Here is a 26,426-nt window from a genome sequence, read left to right as displayed (position 1 = left end):
ACGGTCTTTTTTTTTAGCACTTGCTGCTTGCACGGAGTACCCCAGCAGTACGACCACTATATAGCCATTAGAAACTTTGTATTGACATTCAGTATCTGAGCATACCAACTGCAATCGTACTTCTCATTGCCTGTTATAAAAGTGATAGAATCGCCGGCCGCTTTGAGGACATTGTAGTATCCCCAATGGCAGCCAACCTCGCCGCTGCCGTCCCAGCTCTCCTCCCAAATACCGCCCCAGAAGTCAAGCCACTACCTCCAGGATAATTGCCATAAAACAAACCACCTAGCATCTCGCCAACACAAAACAGCCCCGTAACCTCTTTTCCTGAGTTCGATATAACAGCTGTAGTTTCCGGATTGACAGCTAGACCCCCGAACGTGAAGGTGACGCCGCAGCATACTTTGACAGCCATAAACGGGCCCTTATCAAGTGGCAGCGCCCAGTTCGACTTCGCCAATTCCAGCTTCTTCTTAGACGACTGCGTAGTAAGCCCATCCTTTACCGCCGGGTCCCACTTCCTCTTCGAATTCTCAGCCATCGCCGCATAAACCGCCTCGTTATACTCCTTCACCGTCTCCACAAACCTCTCCGGCTCAGTCAACCCCCCCTCCCCCGCCAACTTCCCCGCCAACTCCTCAACCGTCTTCCCCCAAACCTTCTCTACCCTCTCATCCCTGTACTCCTCCTCCCTCAACCACCCCACAACCCTCTGATCCCAAACCTGCCACGCCACCCCATCAGGCTGCCCATGTATCGCACGTCCAAACTTCGCATACGTGTAATTCCGCATATCGATGCCCTCGTCTACAAACCTTTTTCCCTCTGTGTTGACCATAATGCCAAGCGGATATCCCGACTTGGTGAATTCATTCGAGATAAGCCGGTCGCCGCTGTTCGCAGGCGCGTTAGCATCCCAGCAGGTAGAATGGCACCCAGACCAATTCCCCGCTTGCTTCGCATCCACGTCGCGGATAGCGTACTCGAGGACTTCGCCGGTGTTGAAGGGCGTGCCGCGGACGCGCGCGAGATCCCAGGACGGACCGAGATATTGGGCGCGCATGCGTGGATTTGCTTCGAAGCCGCCGGCAGCTAGGATGACGGTCTTCGTGGGTATGTGTGTAGACATACCCTTGTAGTCAACGACAACGCCTGTGATGGTACCCGAGGGAGAGGTTACGATGCGTTTGGCAGGCGTGGAGTAGTATACTTCGATTCCGTGTCTGCGGGCGCAGGCTTGGTGGTCTTGAATGAGACCTTTCCCCCCGTCTTGCGTCTTGAGGGCCATGCCGCCCCAGAATTTGTAGCGGCCATTCACTTTGTAGGCTTGCCGGTTGAAGGATAGTTGGTATCGGATACCGTTGTTTGCAAGCCATTTTACGGCTTCGTTGGATTCTGAGATGAGCGCTTTGCTTAGGTCGGGATCTGAACGGCATAGGCATACTCGATCCATGTCTTTCTGGAAATCGTCTTTGGTGTATGGTTCCATGTCTATGAGTTTCGCTGTTTCGGTATCGACGTTGTTGACGATGGGTAGGAGGTCGCTGGTGCCATTGTGCACGGTGCGGAAGGCGCCTGCTGTGAAGTAGCTGTTACCTCCGGCCCAATCTTCTGGTGCCTTCTCAATGAGAACAACGCGGCGTGCTCCCGCGTCTGAGGCAGCTGTGGCAGCGGAGAAGCCCGCATTTCCTCCGCCTATTACTAGGACGTCGATGGTTGGGAATGATGTGAGTTGTTTCATAATCGCGGACTTTGGAGAATATTGATTGTTCGACTAGCAGTGGACGTCTTAACAGGGCATGGTACTTGGGAGATGAGGAATCCATAAATGTTGCCCCGGAATACCTAGGTATCTAGGTGGCGCGGGATAGCTACGCAGCCAACGAGCGCGGCCCGCGTGTTGAGTCGTCGCGAGCGGTCATAGGACGGAAATATGGCCGAACTGCAGCGCTCTTTCTCCGAAGAGGCTACTTGCACGCATGTATATTGTACCTCGAAGTGTAGGCTGCACATCACGCAGCATGCTAATGCTGCCTTTCGAACATCAGGTGTCGTGGCACGGAGCTGTTCGCCCTTGGCCCTGGTAGTATGACTCGCGGCAAGCTATCCAGTCTCCTCCCCAAGTTCCGGCTGATCTGACGGAGATACTTAACATTGCAGCCGCTGTTGGCGAGAGTTATGCAGCGGGCATGAACTGCACAGGACTCAACAGTCATGATGTTCCTCCTCGTATGTGCCTACCCCACATCCCCGCCGCTTCTATCCGCTAGCGACCCTGATTGGTCAATGGCTCCCCACTGACGCTTTGTTACATGCGCCCTGCGGTCCCAGATTCATTCGCCAAGCGATATCAGGGAAACAGTCACAACAACATTGAGTCACATCTTGTATGTCTATATAACTAGACGTATCTCGTTGGACTTTCGATGATACAAACAACATTGTCCGAACGATTTGAGTTATGACGTCAAGCTCAAACAACGCCGCCCTGGAGGTCAAGACGAAGGATGGAGTCAAGTTCGGAAAGGAGCTAAGGGAGAAGGAGTTCTGCTTCAAGAAGGGATTTTTGAACTTGAACCATGGTATGTCCATACGCTCATTCTACCTTCCACCCGTGAACAGCATTGGTCTATGATCCCATTGACTTTATTTGTTTACACATATTTGGCGAGACATGCTCTCCATACGTAGGCTAATTGTGCTCAGGCTCTTTCGGTACCATCCCTCGCGCGGTCCGCGACACTATGCGCGATTTCCAGGATGAATGCGAAGGCCGTCCAGACCCCTTCATCAGATACAGATACCCTGTTCATCTCGATGAGGCTCGGGAAGCTATGGCAAAGGTACGTTACTCATCTTGATACCAATACGGGAGATCTGTGACACATACAGCTACCTAGTAAGCCTCCAATTACTCTCATTAACAATGCTATAGCTGCTCAACACACCTTCATCAACCCTGGTATTCGTACCCAACGCCAGTACCGGCGTAAACACCGTTCTTCGCAACATCGTCTTTGAACCTGGCGAGCACATCCTCATCTTCAGCACCATCTATGGAGCTTGCGAGAAGACGGTATCATACGTCACTGAGACTACCCCCGCGGAGAGTGTCAAGATCGCATACACCTATCCCGTAGAAGACGACTGGCTACTAACCGAGTTTGAGAGGAAGGTGAAAGAGGTAGAGAGCAAAGGTGGGAAAGTGCGAATCGCAGTCTTCGATACGGTGGTTAGTGCACCCGGCGTCAGGATGCCGTTCGAGCGCTTGACACAAAAGTGCAAGGAGCTTGGCGTCATGAGCTGCATCGATGGTGCCCATGGGGTAGGCCACTTGAACATTGATTTGGGTGCATTGGACCCAGATTTCTTCGTGAGCAACTGCCACAAGTCAGTCCTATCTCTCGTCACTGCATATCCAAATGTACTAATCCCGCACAGATGGCTCCACGTCCCCCGCGGCTGCGCAATCTTCCACGTCGCCCAGCGAAACCAAGACATCATACGCAGTACGCTTCCCACATCCCACGGCTTCACACCCAAGGGCGAAAAGGTCGATTCACCTATGCCAAAATCGGCGTTCGTCAGCCCGGATAAATCGCCCTTTGTCAGCAACTTCGAGTTCGTGGGTACCATCGATAACAGTCCCTACTTGTGCGTACCCGCAGCTTTGAAGTGGCGTGAAACCCTCGGAGGCGAGGCTGTCGTCATGGACTATTGCCAAACGCTCGCCCGTGAAGCGGGTAAACACGTTGCCGGCGTTCTTGGCACTGAAGTCATGGAAAACAGCACTGGTACGTTGGGACAGTGTTGTTTGTCCAATGTTCGCCTGCCGATTTCGCCGTCTCTGGCGCAAGACATCGCGACTAAGAATGGCATCGATAAGGAAGAGGTCGGCAACCTGATCAGGGACTTCATGGAGAGGCTGAGCTGTGAAGAGTATGGTACTTTCATTATGATGAAATGGTATGGAGGTGTTTGGTGGACAAGGTTGAGTGGGCAGGTGTACTTGGAGATGGCGGACTTTGAGTGGGCTGCCAAGACTATCAAGGAAATTTGTGAGAGGGTGGAGAAGGGAGAGTGGGCTGTGGCGAAGGAAAAGCTTTGAGTCGTGATCTAGATATCTGCGATTCGATTATAAAGACACATAGTTTGGGTGAAAAGGCGCATCAGCAGCGAAAGTGGTTCATTCATATCCAATGTACACTCAATAGCCATGACCGCCATGCACAAACCCGAGGCGACTCCCAAGATTCTTCCTGTGTATACTACACTTCATTCTACGTATCGAAAATGATGTTGGCACGTATCGGAAATCCCGCGGTCTCGTATAACAGTCCGTCACCTAGGCGTATCGGGATTTCTCACGGCATTTGTCGAAATCGCCACCGCAGTCCTTGCACTATTCCCCTATTGTCAGCCGAATTCAGGACACCAACCCTACAGAGTTACATGAATACATACCTCGTGGCCCTGGTAGCGGTAGACGTGGCACACATGCTCAACGCAGGTCTGTTTGCAACCGGCCTGTCCCTCAGTATGGCCGTTCTACCACCTCGTCAGTCTGGATTGCACAAAAATTGCCACCATAACCTTTCGCTTACCTGGAGACAGAAGTTGTAGCGTTCCAAACAGAAGTCGCAGTTTGCGTCGCGGGTCACGAGCGTGGTGCCCTCGTCGGCGGCGGGCGCGGCGGACACAATGGTGGCGGCGAGCGCGAGGATGATAGCGAAGATCTTCATGTTGCTTGAGAACTTGTTGTTACTCGTTAGAATCTCGATGGGTCTGAAAAGAGTGTGGGTCGAGGGCCGAGTTGTTGATGTTGACGATGAGGGAGCGACGGTAAAATGGCTGAGTGAGCGTGAGGTGTGAGAAGAATACTGTCGCGCAACGGGCTAAAGAGTGTAAAGTATGTGCTAATAGCGATTGTTCGACTTGATCGGTGGGTGTCAGCAATTGAAGGGTTGAGTGGTTACTCGTTGGTCCGGTGAAGGCACTTTACGCTGGGCCCGAGTGGCGGCGCGTGGCAACGACACAAACGGTACTGTTTTGACCTCGACGGGTTCCGCTTCAAGTCAGAATCTCTCTTGAAGATAGAATCAATGGCTGAGTGAGAGGTAGAGACGTATGTGATCGTCATCCGCATGTAAACCAGCACGGCGCAGCAATTGAAGTTGGGTTTTTGTCAATGAAATCACTGCAGCGAATTAGTCTGAATCTAGTCTCACCATGATCTTACAGCGAGAGCATGCTCGCCTCCGCCGAGTCTCGTATTGTAGGGCGCTTGCAGTATCGTCGAAAGCCACTGCTGATCCGAGCCACTTACCTCTCAAAACGAACTGGGACCTACCCAAACCGGACTACACCTCGATTAGGCTGGGTTACAAGGCCGCGAGAAAGAAGGAAGAGGCGATCAAGCCAGCGTCGACTAGAGGCGGTCTCTGCTGATCTAGACGGGAGCGCGTGCGTACCGTGTACGACCTAACTAACGGTTACGACCGTGGACTCGATGATAATTGGAGTGAAAGACATGACAGGATACGGGTAACGCGGAAGCCAAGAGATGTTCGACAATACTGAGTTTTCCATTGTTTTACTTGCTTGAATGTGCTTTTCTATCGCGTTGCTGAGAACATGTAGGGACTCATCGCCGGGATGCTGCTGGGAAGATGGTGGGAGGAGCTAGCTCCATCGCCACCAGAATTATGTACAAGGTGTAAAAGGGAAGGGGTATAGCAGCGAACGTAATCTTCATAGTAGCCTAAACTTCCGATACTAGCTCTTAGAAATAGCGAAGCAATGAACAGAGACACCAAGTCGGGTATTAGATGGTGCGGACGCCACGTGCCAACTCGGCGCGTACACGCCTCCTGTATTGGTCACGGTATTGGATGCGACCGTATGTTCCGAATCCAACGGCAAGGAAGAAGAAGAGCGCCCATACGGATGTGACAACCAAACCGATTGGGAAGAAAGCCAAGGCAGTTCCGGGGATGATGAACGGTGCGGCCGAGGAGACGGCAGCGGATGCGGATGCTGCGGCTTGGGGATCTGCGTTGGTGGGAGCGTTGCCTGCCTTGGAGAAGATACCATTGACGAATGATGCCTCCTGGGAAGAGAGAGTGGTTTCGACGTCCTGGCCGGTTGCAGGGTTTCGCGCAGCGAGGTCGATTTGCGGGATGAGAAGGGGCTGGAGGGATTCTCTGCAAATATGTTAGAGACAGAAATATGAATGACGAAGAGGGATACGTACTGGGTCATGGCTGAGCCCATCAGGTTCTCATTAATCCTTCCGACATACATGAGGACCTTGAGTTCCGTCATGCTGTTGATGTCCTGCCTCTCAACCAGCATACCCTCACTGACTGGCCAGCTGAGGTCTCGCTTGGTAAAGTTGCCTTGCATGTTCTGCACAGTCGCACCGAGGTACGAAAGTGTCATGCTGACATCGGCCGCGGTAACGCCAACCCATGGGTTGATGGGAGCTGACACATTATACATTCGGAGCTCCGCCTGGAAGACACCCGTCTTGTTGTCAAGGAAAGGTAGGTTGTAGCACACGGCGATTCCACTCGGGTTCGACGCTTGGCCGTTGAGATTGCTGAGCGTGCTCATACATGCTTCCTTTGTTTGTTGCTCCCACTTCGCTTGATCGACACCCGACGCATCACCAGTCGCGGGTGTCAGCGATGCTAGCGGTGCTGTATCGGCAGAGTTGGCATCTTGTCTTTGCGTAAGGGTTGCCATGAGCTCTGCGTCCCTCCGAAGTACCTCCTCCACGTCCTGGCCTGGCTCGAGAAGCGCGTTCACTTGGGGGCCCTTGAAGGCAGTTGCGTGTCCAGCAGCAAGCAGAGTGCCTACGAAAGCGCTCTTGAAAAACATGGTCGAGGTAGTATTAGTCGACGCCGGAAAATTAAAGTCGGTAGTGCGAAGGTGGCCGGGCTGCCCAGCAGCTTACGAGAAAGAAAGTGGCGAGCGAAGAAAGAACGACGAAGCAAAAGCTAATCACTGCTGAAAAGAAACGGGCATTAGAAGTGTCATTAGCAAAAGCGAATTAGAAAAGTCGAACACGCGAGCATGAAGAAACGCGGTGTGCGAATCACGGCAATGGGTGGATCGGACGAGAACGGCTCGCAAATGGCGTGACTCAGGTCGGGCACCAGACTCGAAAAGCAGCACCAAGACTGGCTTGATGCTCCATAACAGAGTTGAGACGGACTCTGCTTGAGGCTGTGACGGGTGGCACAAGACATTTCTATGCGTTGATCCCGAGGCGACTAAGAAGAAGCTTAATTTAGCATAGTAGAGCCGCATTTGGTGGGAGCCAACCAAGCTGTGGCCTGGAGATCGAGCCGTTCGGGAGTGGGGGCGCACTGGGCATGACGATGCTGGGCCCCTTGAGACAATTGGTGTTGAGGTCTGGAGTCGGGGAACGATGCTAAAACTAGGGGCGCTTCAGGTGTGCGCTAGCAGAGCACGTGATGCTTTCCTCCGAGCCAATAGCATCATCAGATGCCGCCTTTCCCGGCTTTTTGGTTTCACCCTCGAGCCGTGCAGAAGCCGATGTCCTGAGTTTCCCATCGCACCAGCCTCCGCTGCGCCATCGGTGCATCGCAAAATCTCCTGCGGTGTGGCTTCCGGCGCGTGCTTCCTCAGAAACGGGCGATGTTGACACGAGTAGCGGCCGCTGTCATCTAGGAGCTGCGACACTCGCGCTGATACAGGCGGGTCGCCGGGGCGCAACACCTGGACAACTGTACAACATCGACCGCATCTTCAATACCGCCCAACGGACCCAGCCGCCTCGCTGCTGTCGAAGCACGTCACTCCCGAAGCCACACGGACATTAGTTGTTCCCGGTGCGTGTGCCGAGAAGAGACGGTGAGCTGTGAAACCTCGTGTCCCAACCTCCACCCGGCCAATACCCCAACGCGCATATCCGCGGTATCTCCCTTTATGCCAATAGTTATTCACTGTGTACCAGAGCACAGAGGTCCTGCGTCCTGCGTCCGTTGCTCGTCGTGTGGTCTTAGTCCTGCAGCAACTTAGCGGCCTTGTCGCGCAACGCACGCATAGTCAGGCACACTGCCGACCACACTTACTGGGTACGGGACGGATCGCGCGCTCCATATCAGACTGCTCGATGATCTGGCACCATACGGGAAAGTATGGGCTGCGAACATATGCACACGATACGCCTTTGACAATGAAGGCGACTCTGAGGTGGCCACGTTCGCCTGCATACAACTAATCCACATGGGTGCGCTTGTGCCCAGCGTGCATTCGCCCAACACATACACCCACTGCCTATGCCCATATATTGTCATCCTCCACTAATGTGTTGCAAAATGCGGGCACTAACTGCCAGCACATCAAAAGCCTCTAGATCTCTACTTGGGGCAGCCTTATTTGGGCTTGTCACAGTGTAAGCGGTCGACTCTGCCCGAAGGGTCCCGCTGTACTTCATCTGCAGACCAGGGCACCTGGACCCAAGTCGTCCTTCAAGGCTCTCACGTTTCTCGCTCTGTTACGCTCATTCTCTTTGTTTGTTTTTGCACATCGTCACAAGACCACACGAGGCAAGTCCACAGTCGCTGCAAACATCTAACATTCCTCGAGGACGCTCTTCGTTGGTCACGCGCCGACCACCTGTACGCAATGCAGCACGCCTCGAACTCGCCGTGGCGGACGCCTGCGATGCAATATCCCAAACCCCAATACAGTCTCCAGCACACCATATCCATGGTCAACCTCCGAGACGATGATCAATCGTGGTACAACAACCGCGAGACCGCATCTCCAACAGTCTCGTCCGCCTCTTCCGCCACCAGCCGAAGTACAACGCCCACAACAACGAACAACAACCCGTGGTCGAACGTAATGGTCAGCCCAGCTTCGACATATTCCAACAAGTCGTCCGACTCATCGTCGCCCAAAGGCAGCCCAAAACATACCCCGCAATACACCAGCCGATCGACAACGCCCCAGCCCATCGCCCCCCAGCCAATAAGGGTCATTAATCCGGTAGCAGGATTTGCGCCCATGTCACCGCCTCCCTCAGCTTCTGGTGAGTCGTTCAGGAATGGCGATTACCCGGGGTCACCCATGAACCCATACCGACAGCCTGCTGCTCCCCTTGTTCCGTTGGTAAACGGATACATCAACACATCAATCTTATCTTCACAAGGCCAGTCTCTTTCCGGGTGGTTCTATGAGCTCGTGCGAAAGCAAGGATGGGACGCTGGCCTAGTCAAGAAGATATGGCAGTGGACGTTGTCGAACCCCAGGCTCGCAATCCTCTTGTTCGTTTGCGACGATGTCGCATCATGGCGCCAAGCTTCCTTCTTCGACCTTCGAGATGAGAGCCTGCCATTCCCAGAGGACCGTCTTCAAGGAATCGTAGGAAATGCGCGGAAGGTCGTCGACGAACAATGGCGTGCCACATCCAAGGAACTACCGTTGACGGGAGCACATGTTGACTACACGGCACGAGAAACAGTGCCACTACAGCACATCAGTCTCATTCGATCGTCGCGCAATTCTGAGAAGAGCGTCGACTGGGTTAAGATGCAAGGTAGCAGTGAGGATCGTGTGCTTGTGCGAAAGCGCTTTGTCACTGCTCGCTCCGCTCAAAAAGCTGCGCTGTTGGACCAGATCAACAAATTCAAGCAATATGAGCACAAGAACATTGCAAAGTTGCTTTGCTCGTACGCTCAGCCGAGTCACGTCGGCATTCTCACAGAGAAAGCACAATACACTCTGGACGATTTCCTCGCGCTCCCTGGAAGCGACCCAAACCGCTCGAAGTTGCTGGTGGACTGGATGGGTGACTTATCATCCGCTCTTGAATATCTCCATTCGCAGTCCATTTGTCATCGTAGCATCCGGCCTCGCAAAATCCTGATTGATGGTGCGCGCATTCTGCTTGCTCCATTCGACATTGGGCAGAGCATCGACACGTTCAGTCCGACAATGGCGAACTCCCAGCGCCTGGACCAGCTACACACGTACTTCCAAGACCAGTCATACGTCTACGCTGCACCAGAGGCTATTGTCTCACGTGGTAAGAGAATGGCAGACGTTTTCTCGCTGGGTTGTGTGTTCTTGTCGATGATGACAGTCGCACAAGGCCAGTCACTATCAGTGTTTGCACAGTACCGGGCTGCGAACACCCAGGACGCCTCATACCATGCACATCTCGACCGGGTAGCAAGTTGGCGAAACCGGCTCCACGCTGCCACCACCTCGAACCTCCGAAACGGACTCATCGGGTCTGGAAGGAAGCTCAGGCAGCTGAAAGCGGAAGCCGACTGGCTGACCATTATTGAGAAGATGCTCCTACCGGGACCGAAAGAGAGGATCAAGATGCGCTTTGTGCTGGCCAGCCTAAACAGCGGCAAAGCTACAGGCGGAAGACGACGTAGCTTGGACGGCGGCGGTTACAGTGGGCAAGCGGCAGCATCGCTCGGCGTCAACGGTGCAACGACCGCGACGCTGGTCGACATTTCGGAGCATCACGCGCCGCGTAAACCGGAGCTAAGCGTCTTCGATGGTTATTTCCAGACGCAGACCCGCAGGTTAGAACCAGCGGGTGGTTGGTAATCGGAAACTTCGGACAGCGTGTCAAGCATGGACCTACGCTGAGGTGATACTTGGCGAAACATGTTAGACATCGGCCTTTGATGGTTGTCGGGCAATTGTCATGCCGAAGCCAATGTTGAGTGTGAAACTTGACAGCTCGGGATGAGACGGAGCCCTACAACGCCTCAGACACGACTTCAACGAGAATACGCCGATGATGGGCGATAGGCAAAGAGCCCTTCTTTATTTCCTTCATATCTTGTCCGTACTGGATTTGGGTCGGACCTTTGATACCCCTTCTTGCGACCCCATTTGGATGATTCACTTGGTAAATTCTTTCTTTTCATTTGCTCCTCATTCCATAGCATACTTATTAGCGGCGCGGCATCCAGCGAGCATCTAGAGCAATGATCACAAGTTACCTTTTAGCTAAGAGGACGCCATTCACGCAACCGTTGAACGCTAGTAATTTGTCTTTCTCTGACTCTGTAGATCACTCACATGTCCCCAGTATTCCCAATGAAGTTCTGTCCTCGTCTATCCGCTTGGCTTCATGTTCGGGCGCAAAACAGATTAGTCGTTTGCGGTCGTGATAGACGAATATGATGATCAAGAGAGAACCTCTCACTTCTGGAGAGGTGTCCTAGTGTTACATGGCGCTACACCGGTTGCAGTCTAGAGTCGTTGTCTCTCACTTTATCAAGCGCATGGACACCGACACCATAGCAACACTATCAAATTCCAATACTCAAAACCAACTCTACCCTTAATCCATTCACATCCGCAATGGCCGACCGCACACCTGCACCCCGAAAGCGCGCCACTCCCAAGTCTACCGGCGCTGAAGACGCACAAGGTCGGCTTCTAGTCAGCATGTTGTTCCAAGTGAGTCTTCCAGGGGCATAACACACAGGTGACTAACTTTGACAGGTCTCTCTATGTCACGAAGAGGATAGTTTCACAAAGTACAACGAGTTCATGGACGCGGTGAAGGAGGCTGACGGCGCTGAGGTCTTGTTTGTTAGCGCGGACGCACCATTTTTCTGGTACCAACCACAAAAGAATGACGTGGCTTTACGGCTGACGATTCCATAGCTACAAGGTCGATGCTGGCTACCCAGATCCGTTGAAGGAGCTTGTCGACTTTGACACCTCTGTCGACTTTGGAGAGTACAAGGAATACAAGAAGACTGCGGAGCCGACCGTACCGGCGCTTGAGTAGAGCTATAATATCATCTAGATATGACTTGAACGAAGCCTGAGTGAGACTTGTACCCAAGACCTGCTCAAGCCCCGCTCAGGTCTTATTCAGGTCTCACCTAGGCATCTATTCAGGAGGTTGAAGCAGGATAAGCAAGGACGGCGGAACTGAGAGAAGTCGAAGACAGAGAACACATCAATTGAGTGCAACAAAAGGTTTCAACAACTAAACGATGTGAACTTGGTGTGAATAGTGAAGTAGAGTGCTCGCTGGCACTTGCGTCGTCTACATTCTTGTCATCAATTCCTTCCCTCCAGGTCGTGCGAATATCTGACGATCAGGGAAAGAGCGGATGGACGTGCGAAATACGCTCGGCTCTTGAAGAGACGCATAGACTCGAACAGTCTGACGATATGGATGTATGCACGAAATCGCCTTCAAGTGAGCGCGCACTGGAACGTTGTGGTTGACACGGAGACGTTTTTTGGGTGTAGACGGGGTCAGACCGTGGCTCCTTCCCCAGGACGCAGACGCGACATCCGTACAGGATCTGACATCATGGACGCGTCGGTAAACAATGGTCACCCACCAAAGCCGCAGCAAGCACTCAGGTACATCAGAAGCTCCCCGTACCTCTCATGGGCTTCTCTTCGCATCCACTTCCACCCACCCACACTGCGATCAAGAGACATTTCCACTTTCGCTACTTTGCTTCGCATCCTGCTTGCTTTCAACTTCATTCAATCTCGTCCGTATCTGCTCGCTCGTCTTCCAATGTCGTCCTCCCGCAACGTCAACCCTTGGGAGCCTAGAACTGCCGGTGTAATGACATCGGCAGCAGCTGAGTCACTCGTGCCCCTTCAAAAAGACTTCATCAAACGGTTTGTGGACCGACTGGATAAGCCGCCGATCTTTCACAGCGAAACCACACTCTCCATTGCTGCTCTACGCTACTTCACAAAGCCACTCTTCGAGGACACACACGCTGAGATCTCCAAGGTCGCTGATTCCGATCTGACTACCGCGATGGGCAGGTTCGTTGGCAATTGCGTCAAGAACATGCTGAGTACTGGCGCCATCTCTTGCAGCGGTCGTCGGTCTGGAGGCATCACCGAAGAGCCTGCCGCTGGTGGTACAATGGTACCGTCAGTGATGCGGCCAACTGCTGCTGTCCCTGATGACAACTCACGTCCAACGAAGCGCCTTCGTCCCGATCACACTATTGAAGAGAAGCTCGGCACTCCCACTGTTCCCGTTGCACATGGCCTCAGAGCTCCACACGTCCGTGTCTATGTCAACGAGGATGAGACCCGCATGGTCGATGCGAGTACTCAGTCGACGCCCGCCACCCAAGACGAAGAAATGAGCCCACTTGCCCCGTCCTATGACTCCCTCCAAGACTCGTGTGAGTAACAAATGATCCTTCTGGTGTATTCTTATTGACACACCCAGGTACGGACAAAATGGAGCTACTTGAGCTAGGACTTTCATTCGTCCGTGACTACACTGAGCACGCCTCAGAACATGACCTTACCCTTTCGGATCATGTTGGCACTTTCTTGGACTGTGGCATGATAGACGCCTGGGATCTCGACGAGGACTGGATCGACGACAATCGTGAGCGATTGATGAGAGTGATCAACGCCTTATACTCATGAACCCCGCTCGCGCTTGCGCTGGCGTGGCAATGGCTTCGCCAGTTAGGAGCATCGGCGGAGCAATATCTTCGCCAATCGAAAGCAACATCGGATCTTGGCCTTCATTGACACTGGTGGACAACTTCGCATGACCGTTCGGTGTGGTGGATGGGATGTTGACGCAGGGCAGCATGACGTTGTTAAGCATGCTACATCACGATGTTATCGCCCTTCTCTTTCATGAACATGTTGTACTCGTTATGTATAACTGCTGCCACCAATGAAATTTGCTCTTCTCCAAGCTCTTGCCGTTGACATGCCACTGATGATGATGATCATGTTGTAGAGCTGACGATGCATGCGGAAGCACACAATGTCTACTACCTGTCCACACGTTGCCGTTGATAACATCGATATCTCCAGGCTGATGAAGCAGACTACTATGGTGTCAGCTGTCACGACTATGTTCCCGGATGAGTATGACGACTTCACTAGTATCACAAGGGAAGAAGTTCCTGCACTCGAGCCCATCGAGAGAAAAGGCCATTTGCATGTGTAGTAATAACGGTCTATACAGATCTATCCTACAGACGCGAAGCTACCCACTCCGTCCGCACCAGCCAAGCTAGCTATGCAAATCAAGTAGCAGTCACACCCACGCAACGCAGCGGATATCCAAGATGCCTATTCGCGAGAGCACAGCACACCAGAAGACACCGTCTACCCAGCATGTTCCACGATCTCACTAACAAGCTTACCATCCTTGACGTAGCTCCTGATCTGCTCCGGCAACGGGTTCTCAGCGTAGTCATCTTCGGTCGGCAGGTTGATGTTGATACTACTGCACTTGCTGGTGAAGACCTCGGTTGCCAGCGAGTCCTTGGATAGGTATACGGTTGCGCCGTCAACTTGGTCGAGGAGGATGGTGGGGAGGGTGCCGAGGACTTGGAGCGCGAAGTTGGGGCACTTGATGACGTCTACGGAACTGACTAGCGAGTCGATGATGAGGGATGTGCGGGAGGAGTTGTCGAGCGAGAGGGCGTTAGCTTTGCCGTTGATGCGGATGGTGGTGTTTTTGCAGCGCGAGATGAGGATGGAGTGGTTAATCTCAGCGTCGATTTCGAGTGTCTCGCCTGGGGAGTCGAAGTTGTCCTATGGGTGTGTCAGTCATGAGTCTACCTTCTTCAACAAGGATACATACTATTATCCACTTGTTTCCGTCCAGCTCCTTCTTCGGTGGCTTCTTCGTCCGCATGCTCTCGGGCTTCTTCGCCTTGGGCGGCGCAGGACTCTTACTCCTGAGACTGTCGTTGCTGTCGCTTCGTGTAGGGACCGATGCGCCTGCTCGCAATGATGGGTTCTTATGCGTCATCTGGCTTGGGTCAACCTTCTTAAGCCCCTTTGTAACATCTGAGCCCTTGTTGAGATCGCCAAAAACAGCGTTCATGTCGGGTGCGGCCTTCTTAGCCACAGGTGCAGCACCTGGTGGCGGCGGTGGGCCTGGTGGCGGTGGAGGACCAGGCGGTGCTGGGACGCCTCCTGCCGGAGGAGCGGGTGGTGGTGGAGGAATGTTGGACGCGCCAGAGAGAGGTGCCGAGGAGATTTCCTTTGCGGCATCTTTGGCGTCGATGCCGTTGCTGTTCCAGGCTACACCTGTAGCGTGGTGCTTCTTTGCGTATTCAGCGAGAGCCTTGAACAGCTTGTAGTAGGCCTGCACCCACTTGACGTGGGCTTCACCGTCGGGCCTGGAGTTGTTAGTGCTTGCTCGCGTAGAACGGTAGAAGTCTTACTTGTCCCGGTACTCCTTAAGCACTTTGTTGCCGTACATCTGAGCTCCGCCGAACAGCTCGTTGATGTGCTCATGGGGCTTCATGCCTCCGCCCTGGCCAATTGTCACCCACCCAAGCGATCCAACACCATCGGCGACCATGGAGACGGAGTCCTTGAGCGCAGGGTCGCGGTTGCTCTGTCGGAACTCGTCCGTCTTCTCCATGCTCGCCTGGAGGTCCTTGAGCAGCTCCATGAGAGTGCGGTCGTCGGGCTTCTTGGCCTTGTTCGCGATGAAGAGGAACTGGCGCTGGGCAGCGAATGCGCCCTCGACTGCTTTGGACTGGCCCTCAATGACGCTTCCCAGCTTGCTGCTCAGGTCCAGCCAGTTCTTCAGGTCCGAGCTGACCAGCTCATCGAATGCCTCAATCGCCGGTGGTGCGCTTTCCGCGACGAGTTTGGGGGTGCTGGCACTTGTGTTGGCCGCGGTGACGCCTGGAGTAGCCTCGGTGGACGCTCCATTGAGGCTGGCAGCTCCATCGCCGCTGCTGGGTAGGGAGGTGCTCGCGATGTCTTCGAGACGCGAGGTGGCAGCTTCGAGCCTGCGGACCATGTTCGTCAGTACATTGTCTGCTGCGAGCTGTATTTGCCCCTGTCGACCGAGGATGTGTGCTTGTTCGGGCCTGGGAGCCATCGTGGGGTCGTTTCATGGAGGATGCGGGATGCGCAGAGTGTTGTAGGGTAATAGGTTCGGGTGCTAGTAGGTGACAGTCTCGGACGGAAGGTACTTACCGCTTGATCAGCGTCGTCAGGTTATTCATGTTGTTCGCCATGTGGAGAAGGCACGTCGCAGCGTTTGCAAGGTAGGACAGGTATCTTGAATGCTCGGGGAAGGGGCAGCCGCGGCAACCTGCAGCTCGTGCGACGCGATTTGGCTGGTTCGGAGTAGAGAGAGGCCGTGATCCAGCAACCCAAGCTCTCGATAATAGGAATACGAGGACTGTCGGAGATATTTAATTGGAAAAGCACAATTGCAGGCAGAACCTCACTGGGTCAGCTCTCCCCGGCGCATGGCCACGGCTGCCCACGTTGCGCTAGCCGTCTGCAGCCAAGCCTGGTCCGTTCGAGACATGCACGTCAGCGGCATACTATCAACCTTGCGATCTACACAAGGCGACATGGAAACATTCAACATGGCCGACGCAGCACACGACAACTATGGCAAGATCGACTTCTGCACGCTGGGAATGTTTATCATCGGTATGCGTCAGATATTATTCAACACAGGCAAGCCACTGAACTTGTCAAGATGAGATCGAGTTTCCCCCACCAAAGCCGCCAGTCAAAGACATCGTTGGCGGAGCTGGATCATATTCCGCATTAGGCGCACGCATCTTCTCCCCGCCGCCACAATCAGAGTCTGTGGGTTGGATTGTAGACTGCGGGTCTGACTTCCCACCTGAACTGCGCGACTTTATTGCACAATGGAAGACAGGTGCACTGATACGTGAGACGCCCAACCGGCTGACTACGCGAGGTTGGAATGGATATACTGGTGAAAGCGAGCATCGAGGTGAGTGTCTGTGTCTAGTTTGTGAGTGATCACATGTTTAACCACTCTGACGAAGCCTTTCGATACTTGACACCGAAGTTACGCGTGGATCATGAGGATCTGAGGGATACAGACCTGTTGTGGTCCAAGTCGTTTCACCTGATCTGTTCTCCGCTACGTTGCATCGACCTGGTTGAGAACATCATCGCATTACGCAACCAACATCCTAATTCGGCCAATACACCTCGCCCGGTATTCATCTGGGAGCCTGTTCCTGATCTTTGTACGCCTGAAGAGTACGATAATTGCCTGAAGGCGCTAAAGCATGTCGACATTGTCAGTCCGAACCACGGGGAACTTGGCGGCTTCTTTGGCAAGAACACCGACGGGAAGGATCATGTGGATTTCCGAACAATCGAAGAGCTATGCGGTCAGTGGCTAGACAGTGGTGTGGGTAATGGCAATGGTGGGGTCGTCGTGCGTTGTGGGAAAGACGGTTGCCTGGTTATGCGCAAAGGGTTAGGCAATGGGTTGCGCAAATGGATGCCTGCGTACCACCAGTCAGCAGAGAAAGTGGAAGATCCTACAGGAGGAGGCAACAGCTTTCTCGGTGGACTGGCAATCGGCCTGGTTCGGGTACCAGGACATCTCGAGGAGGCTGCGATCTGGGGATCCGTTTCGGCGAGCTTCGCCATTGAGCAAGTTGGTATGCCCGTTCTCTCACAAGCAGCAGACGGGGAGACATGGAACGGGGTTCGCGTCGAAGATAGGCTTTCAGATTTCAAGCAGCGCCTGGCTAGTTATGTACAGCCATAGTCGCAGCCGCTGTTCCCTGCCCTCCACCTCATAACCAATCTAACCCTCAAGAGTCTTCTCGATGATGCTCTGGTCTTGTTTCCGCTCGTGTTCCCGGATCTGTTTGGTCCAGCTGTCTGTCGTTAGCTTCCAAGTCTGATCAGAAGATATCCGTGTATGTCGTACTATCGGCTGGGGAAGAATCGGTGGCGTTCGGGCATCTTGTCGCGGTACTCGCGGTTTGCGCTGAGCATCCAGGCCATGCCGACGATGCTGCCGAGGGCGAGGCCTACGACGGCCGTGTTGGCTTTCCAGTTGGCGGGTTGGGCGTACCAACCACCGGCCGGCGACCAGACGTGCTTGGGGTATCTAGTTGACGTCAACTCTGCGTTGGAAAGCAATTGGCGGACTTCTCATACGGGATCTTTCCTCCTCCGCCCATTGTAAAGGTGGTTGTGCGGGTTCGTGGGGTTGCTGTTGCGGAGCTGCCCTGAGGTCGCTGTCGCATGGGAGGGCTAGCACGGGCCCCGACGCTTGGCGGAAATTCTTTGGCAGTCGCGATCATGACCTGTGTGAACACACGACCGGCCAATTGCTGCTGCTGCCGACTCCGCCTCTCCTGATCCTGCTGCCGTCTTCTCCTACATTTTGTCTTAATGAAGCGGATACCCATATCGCGATGCGCCTCGCAATTGCTGGGTGCACCCTCGCCACGCCGGCCCTCGTGCCCATACACAGCGGCAAAGAACGTGCGGAGAAGCATTATACCTCATAGCCACCGGACACAGGCTCGGTTCCAGAGCACGGTAGCAATTCCGGACGACGGTGAATTGGAACTCGAGATTGCCGCAAACTCTGCCACACCGTCAACGTCAACACCCAGACCAAGAAGGCGTCTGCCGCTCGAGAGCCTCCCATCTCCACATCCCAGTGCCGCCGAACGTTCGACAAAATTATACGCCCTCCGCAGTCGATTATCTCTCCCACCTCGCTTCCCCCTCCCGGTTCTCGCACGAACCCTCATCCACCCCTCCGCCGACCCAAACCCCGCCTTCAATAATGCCTCGCTATCAATACTTGGACGCCAGCTGCTGGGCTACTACACTTCCGAGTGGCTTCTGTGCAACTACCCACGCCTGCCAATGGACGTCGTCTTCGCCGCAACAGAGGCATACATCGGACCGAGAGCGTTGACCACAATCGCAAGCGAATGGGGTATCGAGGCGGCGGCGGAGCCGGGTGGTGAAGTCGACCCTGGCTTATTACAATTCAAGAGGATACAGTCGGGCGATGCCCTCCCAGCAGAGTTGAGGCGGCAAGCACCCTGGAAGTGGAATATTACCACCACACACAAGATCATGAAGACAGACGAATTTGGCTCCGACAATGCCGCACCCAGCCCGCACGCGCTACAAAGCACACCGGTACCACTGGAAGAGGCAGCACAGTCCTTCGTCCGAGCACTCATCGGCGCATTACACGTACACCTGGGCTCCCCGCTCGTCAAGCGCTTTTTCCGTGACCACTTCCTGAGCCGACATCTCGACATCAGCACGATTTTCGACTTCAGAATGCCGACACGCGATCTTTCACGGTTATGCGCACGAGAGGGCTTCGAGCCACCGGTCGCCCGATTGATCTCAGAAACTGGTCGTCTAAGCAGACATCCTGTGTTCGTGGTTGGGGTATACAGCGGAAAGGACAAGCTAGGAGAGGGATCAGGCAGTTCATTAGATGAGGCCAAGACAAGAGCAGCGGCAGCAGCATTGAAGGCATGGTACCTATACAAGCCGGTCGAGGTCACCGTCCCAAGCAGCATGGAGGGCGAATTGGATACGAGCAAGTGGCGGCCGAACCACGTCGACCACGGAGAGGTCATTGTGTAAGATACGCGGCATCAACCCCACTTTTGGAGTTGTAGGGATATACTTTTGGCATGCATGGCATGGATGGACGGCATACTCTTCGCTTGTACAGATTCATGATAGCGCAGGGGGGCAGGAAAAAGAACCGTGTCGGAAGAAGGCCGGAGAGGAGGGGAAGACTTACCCCACGTTTTGCTACGTCGAGGGTTCAGGACCGCGCGCCCTGCGAGCACTGCGCATGTATCATATGTGACATGAGGATATCATGATGATCCGCAATGTGTACAATACAAACGAAACGCTGCATCACAATACCCATTGCTTGTATTTTCGGTTATGATTCAGAGCTGGAATGTGATGATCTGTAACTTTCGCCCAGGAATACTCCAGCTCAAACTATGCCTTTCGTAGGGAGGAGCACGGATCACAAGAGATCAAACTGGCGACCGTGACGTATTCAACTTACCCTACCTTGGCGATGTTCAACTCGTAATAGCTGCAATTGCATCGTCATAGGATCTGCGCGAAGAGAACAACAGAGCCCACAATCCAGATTCCCTAAACCATCTCTCGCATTCCGAAGTAGTTTCAGTCCTGGTAGATAGCGACTATCTAGGCACTGCAAGGATTGCTGGGTCGGTGGCGGCGCGCATCCTTGCAACTCCTCTCGCGCGGCACAAAAAAGGCCCAACACTTCCACGTCGGGTGCGGAGAAGTAGGAACCCTTCTCTGGAAACACAAAATCGCCAACAAACATGCCACCAAAGCGCACCGCGACTGCTCGTCATGAGAGGTCCACTGAGGCCTCTGTACGAGCGCACAAGAAGATCAAAATTGAACCAGAAGACCCGCCGCCTGATCCCGTGCCCGACGGCTTGAGAGAAGCCAGAGCAGAGATTACCAGGTATATTGAAGCAATGGAACGAGTGCCACTCCGCCGTCGACTTGATGTGCATTGGAAGATTGGTGGTGTTCCTCGCGGCGACCCCGAAAACATCATTCGCGAACTAAATGTCGATCATATCAAAGAAGTAATGGAGCGCGACGCACAAGTCAGCGCAGCGTTCGCGTCGCTCAAAAAGACGTTGGAAGAAGGCAAGCCCGCCCCGGGCATTTACAACCCTTACGTCAAGCACGGCAAGTGGAGTCTTTTCTCAAGCGAAGTCTTTACGGAATTCCTGCTCTGGAATATCGACAACATGGAATTTAAACAGTTTTGCGTAAATCAATGGATCGAGTTTCATGATCCTGACGCAGAAGTGGATTTCATGGACTGCCACTGTGGCCGCCCGGAAACTTATGGCACTATCGTTGGACCCAGACAGATCAAAGGAGATTTCAAACCGTTTGACTGGCCACAGGAGGCTTCACTCGAGCCCATTGTCGTAAAAACATCGAGTCGATGTCGGGAAATCAAGATGTGGTTCGCAGGAAATGGGTACATGAGGATGCAATGCGACATGGGTTCCGTAGAGGAGCTCGCAAATGGGCAAGCGAAAAGGGTGACTTGGAATGCGATACAAAACACGAAGGAACACAAGGAGCGTGAACAGAAAGCGTTCATGGCTCGTAGGAGGAGGGAAGATGAAGAATTTCGGGTCAGACAAGCGGAAGCAATTAGGAGACGGGAGAGAGAAGAAGAGCAAGCGCGGGAACAAAAAAAGGAAGATCATAGGCTTTGGGTAAAGAAGAATCAGAGGCGACTGAAGTTGAGGCGGAAATACGAAGATGGCGATATTAACAGTTCAGAGCTGGAGCTGAGCACTGAGGAAGAAGATGGCGAGGGCGCCACTGATGCGGAGGAAAGTCGCTCTTCTGCGTCGCCTGAGCCGTGGGATTCGTCAACAGGCGAGGAGGATTGGACTGAGTCGGAGTCGGAAGAGGAGGAGTCGGAAGAAGAAGAAGAGGAAGAGGAAGAGGAGGAAGAAGATTCAGATGAACAATAGCCCGAATCGTCAAGATTTTAGCGGAACATCGACTGTTTTCCTCATTTAGAGCATTATCTGTACAATCTGGCTAGTACTATGACATCATGAGGTCTTCGCAGTCTTTTCAGATGTTGGCATATCCATGTAGACGATAACGTAGTAGACTTCCGAGGAACATCTGCCTGTGATCAATTGAGGAAGTACAGGTTATGTAGTCTCCCGCATGTTACATGCGGGCGTGTATTAGCTTCTTTGTGGAATGAGATGAAGATGTAAACAACGCAATATGTTTCCAGACCACACTCGAATTTCGTTGGCGAGGTAAAACCAGCACGTGCGACCACGTGCCCACCACTACGACGCCTTCTCTCACCTTCAGGTAAAGGTAGCAGGTCTGATCGACGGGTATATACTCAACCTCGTTACCGACCTATCTCCCAGTCTCCTACACCACACTCGACATCGTTCATAACTCAGCATCGACTAAAACACAATCCTCAACATGGCCGACTTCGGTATAGTACCTGTCATGGAGATAAACTGCGAGGCTCCTATGTCGACACTCTACACAGAGCTGGACGAACAGGAACAACGCGGTAAGCTTCCTTTCGTCTCCGTTCGATCTACGAATACTGACTGTATATCCGCAGTCACTGCAGGTACTCCAGGCAGCGGCATTAGCACTGGCATTCCAAAGGTGGAAGTCAGCATGGCCAACGCCAAGAAGGTCGGAAGAGTCATCGCGGCGTACTATGGCACTGTTCCCAATGGTTTCTTGGCCACTGTGGTGGGATTGCACGTCGACGCTGCCAAAACAGCCACCGCCGCAAAGACCTTTCGTAGGATGAAGAGCGACCTCTTTGTCGAGAAGTTCGGCACAGGCTCCTTCATCTACAAGTTCGCTCGCGGCAAGGTCAGCACGTCCGACTTTCTCACGTATCAACACAATTTCGCCATCGAGGCGCGCATCTGTGATTTTGCGGTTGCAAATGAGGATGAGGGCGCCATTACTCGTCGCGCCGCCAAACGCCAGGCAATACTCGATGCCACTGCATCGAGTGAGCAAGTCTGGGTCGACACATACACCGTCGCATTCAACAAGGCTAAAAAGGCACACGAAAAAGCACGTGGTGTTGGGAAAGTCCGTTTGGCACGAACACGCGACCTTTGCGAAGAGCTCATGGCTAACCCGCCCCGTTGCGCCGTCGACGTTACGACGCTCCTGAATCGCCGAGCATGCGAACAAGCAAAGATGATCCCGTTGCTGCTTCGTACGATGGACGAGCGCGTCAGGTTCTGGTTCGATCACGTCACCAAAGACACAATCGCGTCTCACCTTGGCGCAGCGATGTCTGTGGTCGACATTCGGTGAGTATCTACTTTACGGACATGACCGAGACTTCTTGCACACTACTAATCTCCCACAGGCGCATGTGCATCGATGAAGTCGCCAACCCTCCGGATGTCATCCCTCCGTTCCACACAATTGTGGGGAACGTGTTTGCGTTATCTTGCGAGCTTCTGCATCGTCTTATCGTCGCGCCGGAGGACAGCAAGCGTCTGCAGCTGCTGCTCAATGATCGTTCGCTCCGGATGGCAAGCGTCGACATGTCGGGTGACCTGTCCCCCGAATGTTTCGATCAAATCCGCGGCCTTCGCAACTCTCTGGACTTTGAGGCAGCAGAGAACGGATCATGGAAGGATATCCCGGTGTTGGTCCCAGAAACTCGAGGCAAGAAGCGCTCAGCGCCTGAGGAAGATGGACGGAACACCAACTAGACATTTAGGGGAGCCCTTGGTGCTGTCGGACGGGAAGATGGAGACGTTGCGAACTGCATGCTTGGCCTTTGTCGCGAGGAGTTCGGTGGATTAGACTGATGGATGACGTCACATGTGTGCCAAGGATGGCCGGTGCTGGATAGAAACGCGTCTCGCGCCTCACAAGTCAGGAAACCACACGCTATTCTGGCGTCTACATCAATATATCATCACGAATGCTTCACGTCCCTAGACCATTGTAGCCGCCCGGGTCACACATGCATTTTGGTAATGCTCTGATGAGCTGTGCTGTAGTAGGCAAAACGAAGCGTTCGCTAGGAAGAAAGTAGCTCCTTCCTCACACAGTGTAGCTCCGCTGTCGCTGCTGCTGCTTGCTCACACCACTCACGGCCTCACGGAGAAGCGGGTGAGATCGCTCACTAGACGCCAACAGTATTCCCGATCCTACCGTAATGCGAGGCAACGACACCTCCGATGAAGGACAGTTGGGATAGCCGCGAGCGATCGGCCTCGGTGCGGAGGGCGAAGGGAACCACACTGTACGTTGGACGTACGCATTGGCGGTACGAGCAGACCTTCCCGGGGCCAAGGTTGACCTGCCGCTTCATAGTAACACCCCGCCTAGAACCGTTGGTCAAGCCGGAAATCCCGACATTGTGCTCACAGTATTGGAGTAAGAGAACCACGTGGCGTCACGACTGTTCTATCCACAGCCCCGCTTCCTCCCGTCCTCAGGCAAAGGCAGTGGGCTGAGTGGGCGGGTGTATACTTCAGTTCTGCTGCTGACTTGACTTCCAGTCTTCTACACTTTCTTCCTTACAGCATCTTATCACAATACTTACTTCATATCTACACACTTCGTATCACAACCTCCTTCGCAACAATGGCGACAGTATCGTTGGATGTACCTCCGGCGATTCATGTTGAGATTCCGGCACATACTCGGTGGGCTGAGCTCAATGAGCAGCCGCAGCGCGGTAAACTTGACCGCAACACTGTGTATCGTACAATGCTAACTATGTATCTTCTGCAGTAACGGCAAGATCTCCGCAAAGTGGCTTCAACGTTGATGACCCAGTCTGGCCTGTCACCCAAGACATCGCAACCGAGAAAGCCCGACTTATGGGCGCATACTACGGCACAGTCCCTGCTGGCATGTCTCACGCTATCGTCGGTACGCCTGAGGACGAAGCGGGGCAAACACTCGCCAAGATCGTCTTCAACAGGGCCCGAGATACCGTGCAGACTGAGCGTTACGGACCCAAGTCGTTCATACAGAGATTCATCCGCGGGAAGCTCAGTACTCTCAATGTGAAAGTACTGATCACCAACTGGATGCTGGATGCATGTATCTGTCAGTTTGAGGTCGAAGGCGAAGGTGAAGCAGGAATTGCTAATCGAGACGCAAACCGCGCGGTATATGAACAAGGCATCGCAGATCTTCAGCAGTTATGGGAACGTGAGTACACTCATGCTTGGAAGTCTGCTGATTCGACTGCTGTTGGTGCCCGCGGTCTGAACAAGAAGCGGCTGGAGCGCGCTCGCGAACTCTACCGGGTGATGAAAGACGCGCCCCCGGTCTTTGACATTGACCCACCCAATGGTAGCCCGTACTGGGAGTCAGCACTCAAATGCGAACAGGCGAAGCTGGTCCCATTCATGAATCGGGCCAAGGCTGATCGTCTGAGGAAGTACGAGGAGTACTTCACAAAAGACATGGTTGCATCTCATTACAGCACTGTCATGAACATCGTGGACATTCGGTAAGTGTTCAATTCCGGTTCAGCATGTGGCATTGCTCAGTTCAACTAACATTTCTCAGCCGGCTTGCCGAGAACGCCAACATCGACGGCGTCCCCCAATTCTGGTCGATGATCGTCAATCAATGGACACACACTTGCGATCTTGTACTCAGACACGTAACGGACCCTCAGCTCGGCATTCGTAGGGAATTGTTGATGATAGATCCATCACTCCGCGCGGCCGCCTACCACCACTGGTTAGACCGAAGCCTTGAGTGCTTCCAGCACATCCGCCGACTCTTCAACCGCCTCGGGTACAATGTCGGCTACGGTGAATGGAAAGATATCCCGATTCTGAGCGTGGGTCACCGGGGCAGGAAGCGAGCGAGGACCGACGAGTGAAAGGCACGTCGCAAAGCGCCGTTTGAATTGACAGGTGATGGTTTAATGTACGGAGTGGGAATGGACTGAGACGACGACATTGCGTCGGGTAAATGCCACGGCTTCTTCCTTCATTGCGCGCGAATACTACGACGGAGTTAGCCCCGATGAGACGAGCGAGTGATTTGACTTTGAATGCGACGATCCTTCCCGAGCCACCGGAGTCTTCGCCCATGCACGACCATCAATCCCCATCAATTCGCATCGAATGACCTTCGACCAATCTTTGATGCAAATCAACATCGCGTTATCGTTCAGCGAATACATTACATGCGGCGGCGAAACACATAAGTGCAAACGAGGCCGTTCAACTTGCGACGAGCCACCAACCATCGACGGCGATATCGCGGCAGGAGTCGTACGCCGGAACTCACCCCGACGAGACGAAATCATGTCCGAGCTGTGACACGCGCTTCAAGCCACCCACAGGATCGGTCGACCACGTTGCAGTACAAGCTCTGGGTGGTGTGCGTTGCTCCATCTACCTGCTTCTCGCAAACACACCGCCCACGACAACTTCATCCCGCTAGGCTGTGCAGCTTCTTATCAGTACCATCATTTCTGCCCACTAGCATACGGCGGCGAGTGCGCAGCACTATGCAACCACGACTCCGGAAACTTGAACACACGGCGCAACCTCCAATAACCACTATGCAGGAGGCCCTGAGATCCATCACGGTCGCTCTTTGTGGACCTTCAAGCAAGTTCGAGTCCAACCATCGTCCGGTTCACCACACAGCACCCACCGGCTCCAGCTTGTATACGACAACTGAACAACGCGCATCAACAGCTGCAGGCCATCGGGGTCTGATCATGTTCACCAAAACGGCAGCCGGAATCGATTGAGATGCTGCGGGCATGTTGAGACTATACTTTGTCAACAAGTCTAGTCCTACAGGCACCGAAGCAGACACATGTGTGGTAGATATTTCATCCTCGTTCGGAGAAACATATACTAACATATTTCCTTACAGCCATTTGCCCATCTTACCGATTTAGTAGCTGTCATTGGCCAGGTCTGGCTTTCCACACTCTGGAATGCTACTGCTGATCTCGCGTGCCTATCGCCTGTATGTGTCCTGCGGGTCATTGGCTGCGTGTCATACTTTGACACCGATAACACGCATCATGGTTGTAC

At 53.6% G+C, this 26,426-nt stretch overlaps 14 protein-coding genes across 14 annotated transcripts; 9 read left to right on the top strand and 5 right to left on the bottom strand.

Moving 5' to 3' along the window:
- Positions 1-56: 56 nt before the first annotated feature.
- On the bottom strand, positions 57-1,741 carry J4E79_004335 (uncharacterized protein; the record flags this gene model as incomplete). The annotated part of the gene is made up of 2 exons (XM_049353222.1): positions 57-251; positions 404-1,741. The coding sequence occupies 2 exons, from the start codon at positions 1,739-1,741 to the stop codon at positions 57-59; spliced, it is 1,533 nt and encodes a 510-aa protein (XP_049212601.1).
- A 720-nt stretch (positions 1,742-2,461) lies between these two features.
- J4E79_004334 (uncharacterized protein) lies at positions 2,462-4,108 on the top strand (the record flags this gene model as incomplete). Its single annotated transcript, XM_049353221.1, has 4 exons — positions 2,462-2,582; positions 2,707-2,843; positions 2,936-3,390; positions 3,442-4,108. 4 exons carry the CDS (start codon positions 2,462-2,464, stop codon positions 4,106-4,108), a joined length of 1,380 nt encoding a protein of 459 aa, XP_049212600.1.
- Positions 4,109-4,345: 237 nt separating this feature from the next.
- Positions 4,346-4,742, bottom strand: J4E79_004333 (uncharacterized protein; the record flags this gene model as incomplete). Its single annotated transcript, XM_049353220.1, has 3 exons — positions 4,346-4,402; positions 4,465-4,527; positions 4,605-4,742. The coding sequence occupies 3 exons, from the start codon at positions 4,740-4,742 to the stop codon at positions 4,346-4,348; spliced, it is 258 nt and encodes an 85-aa protein (XP_049212599.1).
- A 1,082-nt stretch (positions 4,743-5,824) lies between these two features.
- J4E79_004332 (uncharacterized protein) lies at positions 5,825-6,882 on the bottom strand (the record flags this gene model as incomplete). Its single annotated transcript, XM_049353219.1, has 2 exons — positions 5,825-6,203; positions 6,254-6,882. 2 exons carry the CDS (start codon positions 6,880-6,882, stop codon positions 5,825-5,827), a joined length of 1,008 nt encoding a protein of 335 aa, XP_049212598.1.
- Positions 6,883-8,658: 1,776 nt separating this feature from the next.
- Positions 8,659-10,602, top strand: J4E79_004331 (uncharacterized protein; the record flags this gene model as incomplete). Its single annotated transcript, XM_049353218.1, has 1 exon — positions 8,659-10,602. One exon carries the CDS (start codon positions 8,659-8,661, stop codon positions 10,600-10,602), a length of 1,944 nt encoding a protein of 647 aa, XP_049212597.1.
- Positions 10,603-11,367: 765 nt separating this feature from the next.
- Positions 11,368-11,803, top strand: J4E79_004330 (uncharacterized protein; the record flags this gene model as incomplete). Its single annotated transcript, XM_049353217.1, has 3 exons — positions 11,368-11,466; positions 11,512-11,597; positions 11,677-11,803. The coding sequence occupies 3 exons, from the start codon at positions 11,368-11,370 to the stop codon at positions 11,801-11,803; spliced, it is 312 nt and encodes a 103-aa protein (XP_049212596.1).
- Positions 11,804-12,340: 537 nt separating this feature from the next.
- J4E79_004329 (uncharacterized protein) lies at positions 12,341-13,440 on the top strand (the record flags this gene model as incomplete). The annotated part of the gene is made up of 2 exons (XM_049353216.1): positions 12,341-13,187; positions 13,235-13,440. The coding sequence occupies 2 exons, from the start codon at positions 12,341-12,343 to the stop codon at positions 13,438-13,440; spliced, it is 1,053 nt and encodes a 350-aa protein (XP_049212595.1).
- Positions 13,441-14,139: 699 nt separating this feature from the next.
- J4E79_004328 (uncharacterized protein) lies at positions 14,140-16,019 on the bottom strand (the record flags this gene model as incomplete). Its single annotated transcript, XM_049353215.1, has 4 exons — positions 14,140-14,571; positions 14,621-15,164; positions 15,210-15,788; positions 15,979-16,019. The coding sequence occupies 4 exons, from the start codon at positions 16,017-16,019 to the stop codon at positions 14,140-14,142; spliced, it is 1,596 nt and encodes a 531-aa protein (XP_049212594.1).
- Positions 16,020-16,379: 360 nt separating this feature from the next.
- Positions 16,380-17,554, top strand: J4E79_004327 (uncharacterized protein; the record flags this gene model as incomplete). The annotated part of the gene is made up of 3 exons (XM_049353214.1): positions 16,380-16,446; positions 16,496-16,693; positions 16,815-17,554. The coding sequence occupies 3 exons, from the start codon at positions 16,380-16,382 to the stop codon at positions 17,552-17,554; spliced, it is 1,005 nt and encodes a 334-aa protein (XP_049212593.1).
- A 39-nt stretch (positions 17,555-17,593) lies between these two features.
- J4E79_004326 (uncharacterized protein) lies at positions 17,594-17,975 on the bottom strand (the record flags this gene model as incomplete). The annotated part of the gene is made up of 3 exons (XM_049353213.1): positions 17,594-17,666; positions 17,720-17,902; positions 17,953-17,975. The coding sequence occupies 3 exons, from the start codon at positions 17,973-17,975 to the stop codon at positions 17,594-17,596; spliced, it is 279 nt and encodes a 92-aa protein (XP_049212592.1).
- Positions 17,976-18,189: 214 nt separating this feature from the next.
- On the top strand, positions 18,190-19,419 carry J4E79_004325 (uncharacterized protein; the record flags this gene model as incomplete). Its single annotated transcript, XM_049353212.1, has 1 exon — positions 18,190-19,419. One exon carries the CDS (start codon positions 18,190-18,192, stop codon positions 19,417-19,419), a length of 1,230 nt encoding a protein of 409 aa, XP_049212591.1.
- Positions 19,420-20,153: 734 nt separating this feature from the next.
- Positions 20,154-21,344, top strand: J4E79_004324 (uncharacterized protein; the record flags this gene model as incomplete). The annotated part of the gene is made up of 1 exon (XM_049353211.1): positions 20,154-21,344. One exon carries the CDS (start codon positions 20,154-20,156, stop codon positions 21,342-21,344), a length of 1,191 nt encoding a protein of 396 aa, XP_049212590.1.
- Positions 21,345-21,828: 484 nt separating this feature from the next.
- On the top strand, positions 21,829-23,105 carry J4E79_004323 (uncharacterized protein; the record flags this gene model as incomplete). Its single annotated transcript, XM_049353210.1, has 3 exons — positions 21,829-21,922; positions 21,977-22,694; positions 22,754-23,105. 3 exons carry the CDS (start codon positions 21,829-21,831, stop codon positions 23,103-23,105), a joined length of 1,164 nt encoding a protein of 387 aa, XP_049212589.1.
- An 883-nt stretch (positions 23,106-23,988) lies between these two features.
- Positions 23,989-25,249, top strand: J4E79_004322 (uncharacterized protein; the record flags this gene model as incomplete). The annotated part of the gene is made up of 3 exons (XM_049353209.1): positions 23,989-24,082; positions 24,139-24,868; positions 24,928-25,249. 3 exons carry the CDS (start codon positions 23,989-23,991, stop codon positions 25,247-25,249), a joined length of 1,146 nt encoding a protein of 381 aa, XP_049212588.1.
- Between the last annotated feature and the right edge of the window lie 1,177 nt (positions 25,250-26,426).

This window comes from Alternaria viburni, assembly GCF_023758015.1.
Source record: "Alternaria viburni strain BMP 2772 chromosome Unknown scaffold_7, whole genome shotgun sequence".
NCBI lineage: Eukaryota > Fungi > Ascomycota > Dothideomycetes > Pleosporales > Pleosporaceae > Alternaria > Alternaria viburni.
This window is presented reverse-complemented; position numbering and strand designations above follow the sequence as displayed.